This window comes from Neopsephotus bourkii, unplaced genomic scaffold (genome assembly GCF_033783945.1).
Source record: "Neopsephotus bourkii isolate Nb327-2 ecotype Australia unplaced genomic scaffold, CSIRO-AGI_Nbou_v1 NB_1120, whole genome shotgun sequence".
In the NCBI taxonomy this organism is placed as follows: domain Eukaryota; kingdom Metazoa; phylum Chordata; class Aves; order Psittaciformes; family Psittacidae; genus Neopsephotus; species Neopsephotus bourkii.
Window position 1 is genome coordinate 2,470,252 of NW_026901606.1, and position 12,558 is coordinate 2,482,809.

The following is a 12,558-nucleotide window of genomic DNA, read 5'->3' on the forward strand; positions in this document are numbered from 1 at the left end:
CCATAGCAAAGGAACTAATGGAAGTATGAGATATTTTACTTTCTGGCAGAACTCCGTGTCAATTTTTACAGCATGAAATTCCCCAGAGAATCTTAAATGTGACTAGGAAGGAGTTTCTTTAAATGTTGTTGTGCCCTTGATTGCCTCTTCTTCCGTTTTTTGTTTGTTTTTTTCTTTAATGGTCTAACTGTATGGAAAGCCTGAAGGTCTGTATTGATAGAACTCGTTTTTAAGGACTTAGAAGATTCTTGGCTTGTTCCAGACTAGGAAATATCAATTCAGTTCTCATTTTTCCTTTACTTGAAGATATCAGAAGTGGGAACTTGTTTGCATTGCTGTATCCAAGCCTATTAGAGGCACTGTGGGTGAAATCTCTCTAGAGGTCAGAGGTTTATTAGCTTTCATCTTGGGATGTACAGTTTGGGTACAACTGTGCCTATTGTAGGTTGTCACCATTAGAAAAACACTGATTTGGCATGGCTCAGAACTCATTATTTGGCCTATGGGCAATAAGATCCTATCCTGTATTACTTCAGTCTTCTCTATCTGAAAAACTATTCCATTTATTGCAATAACATTTTACAAAGCAAAATATCAAATGTAGAAAATGTAGATCTACACACTCAAATGACTTAGCTCTGAAAACGGGCTATTCATTATGCTTTACTGAATATTTAAAAGAAAAAAAAAGCAACCTTGCTTCTGAGATACATTGTCAGGAGATCAGATTTAAAAAGCCCGAATACATATATTCTATAAATTCTGTTCTGATGATGTCTCAGCTGAAGCAATGTGCCCAATCTAGGGTACCACGTTTTAAGAAAATGTAGAACTGAAAAGGTTCCAGGGAACGCAGAGGAAAAAAAAAGTTAAAAAGAAAAAAAAGGTTTGGAGAACGTGGCTCTACAAGAAAACCTGAAACAGCTTGATTTATTTAGCTCAGGACAGAGAAGAATGAACAGAGTCTTATAAGTATATGAAGTACTTAACAGTTAAAAAAAAACAACAGTAATTGTTTTCAATGTCTGATAGATTTAGATTAAGACTGAGATGCTTAATTTTATCTGTACATGAAAGTAACTGCAGATGCAGGAATGAGCTTTAATATTTAGGTTGCAATTATTGCTAAGTAGATAAGAACAGGGGTTACATGACTCCTGCCATATAGCCCATTACTCAGTTGAGGCTGTTATTAGAATAGCTACAGAACTTGATATTGGAAACCATCTGTTGGAAGGAGAGTGGAATGCCACAACACAGCTTCTTTTGCCCTTACTGGAGACTGATACTCAGCTATTGCTCTCAAGTCTTCTGCCCAATGGAATAAACTGGCAAGATTTTTACCACAGGTTGAGGTTGCTAAGACTTATCTCAGACTGTAAGCATAGTTGATTTCTGCATTAGCTACCTAGGCAAGTCTTTAACCCTATCACAGCAGAGGGTTAGAGAACACATTAGACATCTGTCAAAAATAGTCCAGATACCTTTTATCTAGTCTTGGAAAACATAGAGGGAGTTGCTGATCTCGGTTGGTTGCTTTAAAGTAATTTCTAAGAATTATAAAAACAAGCAAACAAAAAAAAAAAAAAACCAAAAAAACAAACAAAAAACCTCAGCACGTTCAAAATATTCTTTCTGTTCCAAACTGCTCAAATGGTTTTGGCTGTTATTTCCTCTGATGGCAAAACTGCACTGCAGAAAGTTAGGGTGGACCCTTGACTGAATTCAGCTGAATGTTCTCTCTGTGAGAGAGAACGTGTAAACATGCAATTATATTATCCTCCTAGTGAAGGGCAGCACTGTGATGGGAGCTGCATCTGCAGTCATGATATTTGCAAAATGGAACATTTGTGTGTGGATTTGGGAATAAGAAGCAAGCATATATGCCAGCAGGATAATGGGTAGTGTCTCCTCATATATACTGTATGTACTTATTCAGTGCTCGTATCTGAAACAGAGTAGCATTTCTTCTTTCCTCAGCATTTTCTCAGCTCTCTTCCTTTTTCCCTACCAACTAATTTAAAAATGATATGTGATAGTTAACAAGGTAGTACCTATTTCGTAATTTACAGATGTAATGTTTAATTGTTGTCTTTTAGGGCAGACTGGATGGTCAAAAACACGTATGAATTTTTTTTTTTAACATGTTTAAGTTATCAGTATAGACTGTCTGGTTCTAAAACTGATTGTGAATTGTATTTGTGGATGCATAACAGATATTCTAAGATCTTGAAATATAGTGAATCATTTATAACTATTCTGTATTTTTCAGGACAATAATGCCTTAAGATATATATTCCAAAGAATGTGTATATATATATATATATATATATAAAATAATAAGAGGGGGAAAAAAAGAAGTATTCCAGGCTTTTTAACCGAAGTGAGGGCTTTATTTTCAAGAAACCAGACAGAAGTAACTCAAGCCAAGGAACTATCAAATAGCTCTTTTTCCTCAGGAGTCCCATGTTGTCTGACCGGGGCCAAATGTTCTCTGTGGTATTTAGCAGTAATTGCAGCATAGGCACAACCATAAACAGCAGCTGCCAACATCATTAGACACACAATTCCACAGACAACTCCAGTTATTACTACAGTGGCAATTGCATGACGCAAACTAACAGGCCTGGGCTTCGGTTTGAGTTCACAGTTTGAACGGCTGTTTTCCCCATGCTCACTGTGATGAGTATGCTTCAGAGAACTTCTGTGCTCAGAGCTATGGTGGTGAATGCTAGCCAGATGAAAGTAAGCTGTTTTTAGAGGGCACGCCCCAAATAGCTCATAGGGAACTTTGAGGAGGTCCTTTCCCTTCCGAATCCCTGGGGCTGAGCAGATAATGCCATCACTTATTCCTCCTGAAAAAAAAACAACAACAACAAAAACAAAAAAAGAAAAGCAAAGAAACAACCCAACCAAAACCCGATTTATGGTTTGAAGATTTTGTGGTTTGTGAATTATCTTCATGCAAAATTAACAGAAACCTGGTGTTTTTATCATCATCTTTGACTTTATAATTTTAAAGATTAACAACTACATCTTTAAAATCTTTTTACAGTTAGATCAATAGTGAGATTATAACACTAACACTCATATAAGAAAGCATTTGTAAGAAGCAATTCATCAGGAATTAAGTTATTTATGACTCTATGGATGTAGAACTAAAAAACAAGCATTAGAAAAGCAAGAACTACGTCATACGTGCAAATAAAGAGGTATTGTTAACAGCAAATTCATTCAATTCAAATTCATACCATTATTTCTTTTTATAAAGAGAAATGGAAATTAGTAAAGATTTCCCATTTATTTGAAATACTCCATGAAATAGTTATTGTTCTGACATCAAATGCTAACTGCAATGAAGCAAAGAGAAAATTCAGTAAGTTGTATACATACGATTAAGTTTTTGAATCAAGGTTCATGGTAAGAATATATCGAGAAATCTAAAGGATTTAGGATTAATTATTCTATTCCCTGTCTCAAATGGTAAATTTGATTGCCTAGAGCCAGAATCTGCTCTCTCCCAAAGGATGTTTTTAGTGTAAAGGGAAGTCAAGTAGGAAGCCTCAGTCATGGTAAATCACGAAGTTGTTCCTCAGTGTGTAGAGGAACACACACTAAGCCTTCAAGATTCTAATTAGTCCATACACCACAGCTTTAGGGGTGTAGTGTGTCAAGGAGTCAACAAGGCCAAAACCAATGTTTACATATTTTTAAAATTTAACTAATCAGCTGAATTTTCTTCCACTTCTCTTTCCAAAATAACCCACCTTTCAGCTACAGCCACTAAGCAAATTTTCATTCTGAAAAGACTTTTTCTAAGAAAATGGTCAATACCAATGGACCAAACTGACATCTGGAAACTACTCCACAAATATTTGTGATATTCCAAGACAGATGAGGGCATAACAGCTTGTCTCTTGGTCACTAATAGCCAAACCCAAAGTGTGGTTCAAGACACCCCTGATGGGTTAGTCTGAATGTTAAATAAAACTCAAAATCCTGAAACTGTGATCCTTCTATGGTATTAAGTAGCTAAACATAGAATCATAGGATCATTGAATAGTTAGAATTGGAAAGGACCTTAAGATCATCAAGTTCCAGCCCCCCTGCCATGGGCAGAGACACCTGCCACTCAACCATGTCATCCAAGGCTCTGTACAACCTGGCCTTGAACATCACCACCGGGGTAGAGCATTCACAGCTTCCCTGGGCAACCCATTCCAGTGCCTCACCACCCTTATGGTAAAGAACTTCCTCCTTATGTCCAACCTAAACTTCCTCTGTTTAAGTTTTAAACTGTTACCCCTTCTCCTGTCACTACAGTCCTTAATGAATAACCCCTCCCCAGCATCCATATAGGCCCTCTTCTGATCCTGGAAGGCTGCTGAGTGGTCTCCACACAGCCTTCTCCAGACTGAGCAGCCCCAACTTTCTCAGCCTATCTTCATATGGGAGGTGCTCCAGTCCCCTGATCATCCTCGTGGCCCTCCTCTGGACTTGTTCCAACAGTTCCATGTCCTTTTTATGTTGAGGACACCAGAACTGCACACAGTACTCCAAGTGAGGTATCACGAGAGCAGAGTAGAGGAGCAGGATCACTTCCTTCGACCTGCTGGTCACGCTCCTTTTGATGCAGCCCAGGATACGGTTGGTTTTCTGGGCTGTGAGCGCACACTGCCGGCTCATGTTCATTTTCTCATCAACCAACACCCCCAAGTCCATCTCCACAGGGCAGCTCTGAATCTCTTCTCTGCCCAGCCTGTATTGGTGGGATTTCTCCGACCCAGGTGTAGAACCTTGCACTTGGCATGGTTAAACTTCATGAGGTTGGCATCAGCCAACCTCACAAGTGTGTCAAGGTCCCTCTGGATGGCATTCCTTCCCTCCAGCATATCAACCGAACCACACAGCTTGGTGTCATCGGCAGACTTGCTGATGTGTGTTAGAAATAGAAGACTATTTAGAATAGAATTGACTCCCACCTGAACTGAAGCATTCTCTATAATTGGTTATGAGTATACATCAGATGTCTTTTGCCTTAGTTGGATTGATCTGAAATCTTTTGTAGTTACATTGGAATACAACCAGCAATACTTTTACGTTCATACAATCTCTAGAAATGTTTTATTAGGACTTGCAAGAGGTATCTGTACTGCCACAGTACTGTTTTAGCATATTTCATCATGTGAGGTGATAATTTCTAGAGGAATTAGAATAATAAATTTTCTAAAGGAAGTAATGATATCAGTCTTGATGTTTACCCTTGTGCATCAGGTAAAAAAGCTTTTAAATAGTAGGTTGATTTCTAGCAGAAATATATCAGTAAAATTAAAACAAGTGTATGTGTGCATCTATACTTGTTATATATGTTTATATATGTATGGATGTATATGAATACACACATGACACATGTATTTCCAGTATGTATGTATACATGGTATATGATTGTGTATAATTTCCCTCTTTCTGCTAATATAAAGTTGTTGTGTGATTCTAGTTTTCCACCTGTATTTATGAAAGCACCTATATTCTGACCTATGCATAAGATCAGTTAGATGCTGGTTAAGTGTTCTCAAGTGCATTATATGTAATGAGAAGAATTCCTTACCTCTGTATAAAAAGCTCTCCAGCCACAATTTCAGGCCAAAGACGTTGCAATTACATTGCCAGGGATTATCTTTGAAAAGAACGACTTTCAGGTTTGGAAGTGATTCCAGCAGAACTCTCTCCATTTTCTGAAGTTTGTTATGCTTCACAGAAAGCAAAGTTATATTCCCTGTGCTGTTTCCAAAAGTCTCAGGCAAACGTATAATGCTGTTAGATGACAAGTCCAGTTCTTTTAGGTGTGGGAGGAAACTGAAAGTTTTGTTTTCTACATAATGAATCATATTCCTAGTTAGGTTTAGAACCTGTAGATACCGTAATTTTTGGAAAGCACCTGGTGCCAAACTTGAGAGAGAATTATTAGACAAGTCTAAGATTTTGAGCAACGGTGTTCCAGTGAATGCATTTTGGTTGATTCTCCAAATACGATTATTCTGAAGCTGTAGTATCTGAATTTCTGGAGGTAAATGGGCAGGAATTTCAGTAAATCCTCTGTTCTTGCAGTCTGCAGTCTTTGAAGCTGTATGGCAAAGGCATTTGTCAGGACATCCACAAGCTCTGTATATTAACAAGATGACACTCAGAACCAAAAGCCAGACACCTGTATCAGAAAAGAAAGAAGATTTAAAATGAGTTGAAAATATTTGTCTTTTAGCAATATGAAGGTTATTAATATGGGCAAAGTTTATACAGCTTAATAATATACATAGCATAGAATTCATTTATTTTACAATACATTCATTAATTACAGATATTATTGAAGTACTTTTATAATGCAGAGTGAAGTTAGTGCCTCCAGGTTCTTAAAATGAAGTACTTCCTATGGCTTAATATCCTAAGTACAGATTTTTCAGGAGGACTTGCCACCAGCAGAGCAGTGACGTTTGAAGGTAATGCAGCAGATTTTTTAAAGTTATTAAATTGGAATGTTTATCTTTCTGTGGTAGTTACAAGTTTAAGCCATCTTGTGTTAGAAGAATTGCAAATAGAACTTTCATTGTTCTCTTTTCACTAACTGTACTCACTAAAAAGAATTAAGTCAATGTGCTGTCAAAAGAATAGCAAGTTTGAAAGACATTGCTATAAAACCAGTTAACAGTATTGTTTCATCAATCCGGATTCTGTGAGCTTGTTCTTTAAAATATCTGTGTTTATACTTATTAATTCCTTTATATGAATGCCAGCTGTACTTCCCACAGACAAAAGTTCCTACACAACCAGCAATCAGTTGTTAAGAAGCCATTAAAAAGATAAATGAGTGGAGAGGAGTAATTAGTAATAGTTAGCATTTATAAATATCTTCAGCTCTCTGACGTTCAGGTCAGTTTTAACTGAAAAAATAATAATTTGTACCTTTCATAACTTGCTAATGGTCTTATTTTGAAAACAAGGTGCCACTTAAAGCAATGTGCATATGCACAGCATGGAATTTGAAAAAAAATAAATTAGATGATATAAAATATTTAGTTTTTCTGTGACTAAAGAAAGTCAGAATTTTAAATCCACTTGTAACATTGTTTTTAAGATGCCTCAAATAATTTTTAGCATTTACTCAAATGGTAAAAATTATTATTATTTCAAAATTATGAATATTTTAATTAGTTGGTACTTGAAACCTTTGGAAATAAAAGGACATACTGCTTATTGACTTACAGAAATCAAATTTAGTAATAAAAATTTGATATTAAATAACGTGATTACAACATTGATTCTGGCAAATATACAAATTAAAACTTTGCGACTACATCTTAAGTAGCAAACTACATATTAATTTTCATGCAAAAATGAAGTAGTATTTATATTAAAATTTTACATAGACTTCTGCCATAATGAATTCTACACTGCAGAATTCACTTGAAAGAATTCAGCATTCTCACAAGTAAGATAAGCAATACTGCCAGTTCATTCCATTGTTCTGCAACAGTTGGCTTCATGAAACTGAGACAGCTTCAATGCAGAGTTAAAATGAACACGGCTTGGCAAGGAAATGATTAAAGAACAGAAAAAAAATATTAATCTGAATGCTTTCAGTATCTCACCTTTCATTTTGGTTTGCTTGTTCTTCACCTTGCAGAAGGTTCAGTCCAGTTTTCTGATGTAGAACAGTATCGAACACTTTATTCTGATTCCCACTTCAAATGTGTAATGTGCTCATCCAGTTTCCTTTCTATGGCTATTGGGTGTTTTTTTTTCCATCTATATGGGATCTGGTCTTGTGTAGTAGTGCAATAATTTCTAGTGAGTTACTCTGTCAGCCTGATTTTTTCTTTGTCGTAATCATTCCCCCTCCAACCCCCTTCCTTCCATTTATGACTCTCCGAGACTTACTCTGCCTTTTAATCATTCAACACGCCATGTAAGGAAAGCCTGTCAACTCTAACTGGACAGCTGTAACATACAAATAATGATCTGAGAGCCTTGCCTTTTTGATTTATTTAATCTGCCTCAAAAGCAAGGCAACAAGAGTAAAGCTGCCTTTTTAAATCCAGTACAGGTTCTGAATTATGGTGGATTATTAGCTGTGCTGTGTCAATTTTTGCAATATCAGATGACTCTGAACATGGATTCTCATCATCCTGGGCCGTGACTGGAAGCAGTGGAGTGTGTAATATCACTATAAATAGGACTGTGGCTTGATGACATGGTTTTCACAGTGCATTTGTTTGCTCTTCTAAGCTTATTTATCTGATATCCATTAGTTTTTTTTGACAGAACTTTCTTGCATGGGCACACAGGTCTGGTGGCTTCTTCCATAAAAATGGCATACATACTGGTATGTCACCACGAACACTGAACAAATTAATTTATTTTCAAAGATATTGGAAAGAAATGGCAGATAATATTAAAATTGTACTTCATGAGTTCATATGATGCTTTGACTTGTTTCTGTTACTTCTGCAGTATAACTCGTTCATACTGTACCATCTACAACAATAAAAAGATTAATGACTTATGACTATGAAGGAACTCTAAGGTATTTAAATGAATAAGAGATTTGGTGTATAATAGTCTTTCAAGGTCATGTGATTACTTCATCTGTTAGCAGTCTTATGGAGAGAGAAGCTGCAAAATCAAAAGCTTTCAGACCTATTATATGTAACATAGCTTTCTTGGGTGCAAATTCTGCTTTTAGGGTCTTTCAAAAAGATCATGCAGAGCTCACTTTCTAGGGCAAAATTTATGTTCTGTAGGCAAAGCTATGGAAGGAATCATGGAAAATTGAGATCATGAGGTCAACACTGCTGTTGAAAGCAGGGTCTTAGAAGAGGTTATCCAGGGTCATTCAAGCTTGGATATTTCCAGCAAGGGCAGCCTACTGCAGTGTGTAACTGTTCTCGGCATTAGTAAATTTTGTCTTGCGGCCAGACTGAGTTTTCTTTGGAGCAGCTTGCGTCCACCACCTCTTGTCGTGTCACCATACATCCTCATGAAGACGGTAACTCCATCTTCTCCATAGCTACCTTTTGGTTATTGAAAATATGTGTTTAGGTCTCTGCCACCCTCAGCCACAGGAAAGCACTGTAACTCTTGTTATTGTATGGCTTGCTGAATTATTTCTGACATAAGTCAAGATACCCAAAGGAACAGTGAATACTGCTGAACAGTAAGTGAGAATGTAGAACAAGTGACATTCTGTAAACATGACTGTTCATCTCAAAGATATTAGGATTATTGCTAGAAATGTCAGACTATACTGTCCTTGACACTCTTGAATGACCCATCATCCTGATACAGGATAAAAGTCTGCAATTTAGTGTTGAGGGACAGTGTAGATGTACATTGCCTGGTATCATATCAAATAACTCCATATTCAGTCAGTAAGTCATATTAAATAACTCCAACTTTGCAAAGGGAGAGGGAGATAAACTTAAACATCAGTTGTAATATACTTTAAATGATTGTCAATTTAAGGCGAAAAAGTACACTAACCCTTATTGCACAATGCATTTACTCGTTATTTCCTTCCTAACCCATATATGTGCACATAAATAGAAACATGTAAATAGACCTATCTTTAATATTGAATCGTTTTAATGGAGATAGAAATAAATCTGAAAAGGGCTATTATAAACCATCCTTTTCCTTAGAAGGTCTGTTCTTGCTAGCTTCAGGTTCTCTGTTCTTTCATAGAACAGATTTAGGTCAGGTAATTGTTTCTCCAGTGATATTCCTCTGTCCTTGCAATAATGTATCACTTGTAGCAATGAGACCCCTTTTGATTGCTTCTGATTATATTGCAGGAGGTACTAGGTATTCATAGAATCATAGAATCATGGAATAGTTAGGGTTGGAAAGGACCTTAAGATCATCAAGTTCCAACCCCCCTGCCATGGCAGGGACAACTCTCACGAAACCATGTCATCCAAGGCTCTCTACAACCTGGCCTTGAACACCACCACCAGGGATGGAGCATTCACAACTTCTCTGGGCAGCCCATTCCAATGCCTCACCACCCTTATGGTAAAGAACTTCTTCCGTATATCTAATCTAAACTTCCCCTGTTTAAATTTTAACCCATTACCCCTTGTCCTATCACTAAAGTCCTTAATGAAGAGTCCCTCTCCAGCATCCTTATAGGCCCCCTTCAGATACTGGAAGGCTGCTATGAGGTCTCCACGCAGCCTTCTCTTCTGCAGGCTGAACAGCCCCAACTTTCTCAGCCTATCTTCATATGGGAGGTGCTCCAGTGCTGATCATCCTTGTGGCCCTCCTCTGGACTTGTTATTATTTACTGGTATGGTAAGATTTTTTTTCACACTTTTAAATTCTCTTTTGTATTTAAAGTTTTATTGTGGGTCATGAATTCCAGGAGTTTCTTTTTTAAGTTATTTTTCTTTTTTAACTAATGTTTGCTGACCAGGTGAGCTTACAAGCTCCCGCAACAGTCATCTAATGGAGGCTTAAAATATGCTTCTTAACTGCCTCTCTTATTTTAGGTAAGTCTTTACTACTATAATTGTATTATTTTTAGCACTTGCCATATTAAAGAGATGGTCATAGGAAAAGGTCACTGAAAGTTAAGCACTGTGGGCGGCTCAGATCCAACAAACGCAAAGATTGTTTTATGTACTCAAAATTGTGGTATAAATAGTTATTACTCTTTTTTAAATCTTCATGCTGAGTTCAGATTTGGAAACATATGATTAAATCTGTCGATTTGCTTTTCATGTAGATGTGGCTATTTTTTCCTCATATTGAGAACTCTGAATGCATGCATTTTGTAAACAGAAGTTTCCCCAACCTATAATCCATGTCCTATTCCCATTTATTAGTAATAATACTTTGGTTATAACAGAGAAGTCTGATGTGGTGAAAATTACAGTTGTGACACAGGTAGGGATTTGCCAGAAACAGAATAACCATGAAATCTACTCTGCTTCTGGCCTTTTGAACAACCAGTAGGCTTCTTTTCAGTTGTCTGATGTGGTGCAGCAACTGTGTTATTGTGACTGCTTAAATTAACTTGTGCCTTGCTGTAACAAGGTATGTTTCCCATTGCAAATAGCAAAAGAGCCCAATGAACTAATATCCTATCCCTTTTGGGATATCCTGATGGGATAAGACAGCAAACACACTTGCAGTAGTTACTGCCATCTACTTCAAAGGAGTAGTATGGGTATGAATAATCTCTTTTATGAAAGAAAGAACATTATGTTAATTAAACTGTAGCAGAAACAAAACAGTTCAAATGTTTAAAATATTTAAAAGCTACAGCACTGGATTCCACTACATTGTATATTGAGAGGTGGCAGGTATGGCTATATTAAAAAAAGTTGCTAAGACCACAACAGAAAACTCCTATACATTCTGTTTATTAAACTTATTTTCCTTATGATTTTGAGTGAGAAGGTATTAAAACTGCAACACTTACAAGGAAATGGCATATGCTTTCTCCTTGCTTATGTGTGTCTCCAGATTGGTAATACAGCTAAGATATTGCTGATGACCTTAAATGGAACTCTGGGCAATACAGACTACTTGGGTTTTTTTTGTTTTGTCTTTTGGTTCAGGACAAGAAATAATTCATATTTGTTAGTGAAACAGACAGTACCTCTGTTGTTAAAAGTTTCACCCTTTAGCTGTCGCTTAAGTACAGTAATGCAGCTTGAAGAGAGATCTTACCCTTTACCAGCTATGAATCGAAATTCTGGGCAAAGAAAGATAACACGACACAAGAAATCCTTGCATCCCTCATGCTTTTCTTTCTACAAAGGCAAGATTGTACTTCAAGAGCTCAGGACTCTCTGCCTGGCAACAGGGCACTAGGTTTTCAAAAGCTGACAAAAACTGAGAAAGGCCTACTCCTACCTACCTTTAACAAGAGTATAGCCAATGGATCAAACCAGTTTTGGCTTGAGGAAGATTTATACCTTAAAAAGCTGGCCATGTTTTCCAGAAGAGGTGGCTGCATGGATTTCTTCAGACATTGGTTAGGTAGGAAAAGGGAAGAGTGAGACCACCTAGAATTTAATAACATTGAATCTGGCTTATCGCACAGCATAAGGAGACACCATGGTATCTAAAAAGCTGTTTGTGCCTGTCTTTGGCAGTTGTTATGCGTTGTGTGGTGGTATTCCTTTAAGGTGAGAAACAATATTTTGTGACTCTAGAAATGAGGAAACAGGCAGACAGTTGTGATTTTGTATTTTAGATCACTGGCTTTGAGGGGAAGAGCCCCGTTTTCTTCTTTTCAGTGGCTTGTTTTGCTTTATTTAGATACATCTGGTACTTATTTGTACAATGCATAATTAATCTATGAAACACATTGTTGGAAGTTATCCTTGGGCCAAAAGATTAGTAGGATTCATATATAATCTGGAGCCAATGTTACCTCATGGAGCAAAAAAATCATTTAGAAGGGATATAAACTTTCACTCTTAAGGGCTTTAATCAACCACTAATGGCAAGTTATGGATGAAAACCTTTCCCTGTGGGCAGGTTTTTTTTCCATAA

General features: G+C 36.9%; 2 protein-coding genes across 3 annotated transcripts in view; one reads left to right on the plus strand and one right to left on the minus strand.

Annotated features, from left to right (window-relative positions):
• The window catches only part of CACNA2D3 (calcium voltage-gated channel auxiliary subunit alpha2delta 3), a 457,261-nt gene that overhangs the window by 380,860 nt on the left and 63,843 nt on the right, over positions 1-12,558 (plus strand). The gene's annotated exons all lie outside the window — the stretch shown is intronic.
• Positions 2,415-7,723, minus strand: LRTM1 (leucine rich repeats and transmembrane domains 1). The gene is made up of 3 exons (XM_061362403.1): positions 7,644-7,723; positions 5,609-6,205; positions 2,415-2,855 (listed from the first exon to the last, which is right to left on the minus strand). The coding sequence occupies exons 1-3, from the start codon at positions 7,648-7,650 to the stop codon at positions 2,422-2,424; spliced, it is 1,038 nt and encodes a 345-aa protein (XP_061218387.1). The 5' UTR covers positions 7,651-7,723; the 3' UTR covers positions 2,415-2,421.

Coding starts and splice junctions, on each gene's coding strand:
- LRTM1 (XM_061362403.1), bottom strand. Junction 2,856..5,608: donor GGAGAGCTTTTTATACAGAG/GTAAGGAATTCT, acceptor TTTTTTTTTCAG/GAGGAATAAGTGATGGCATT.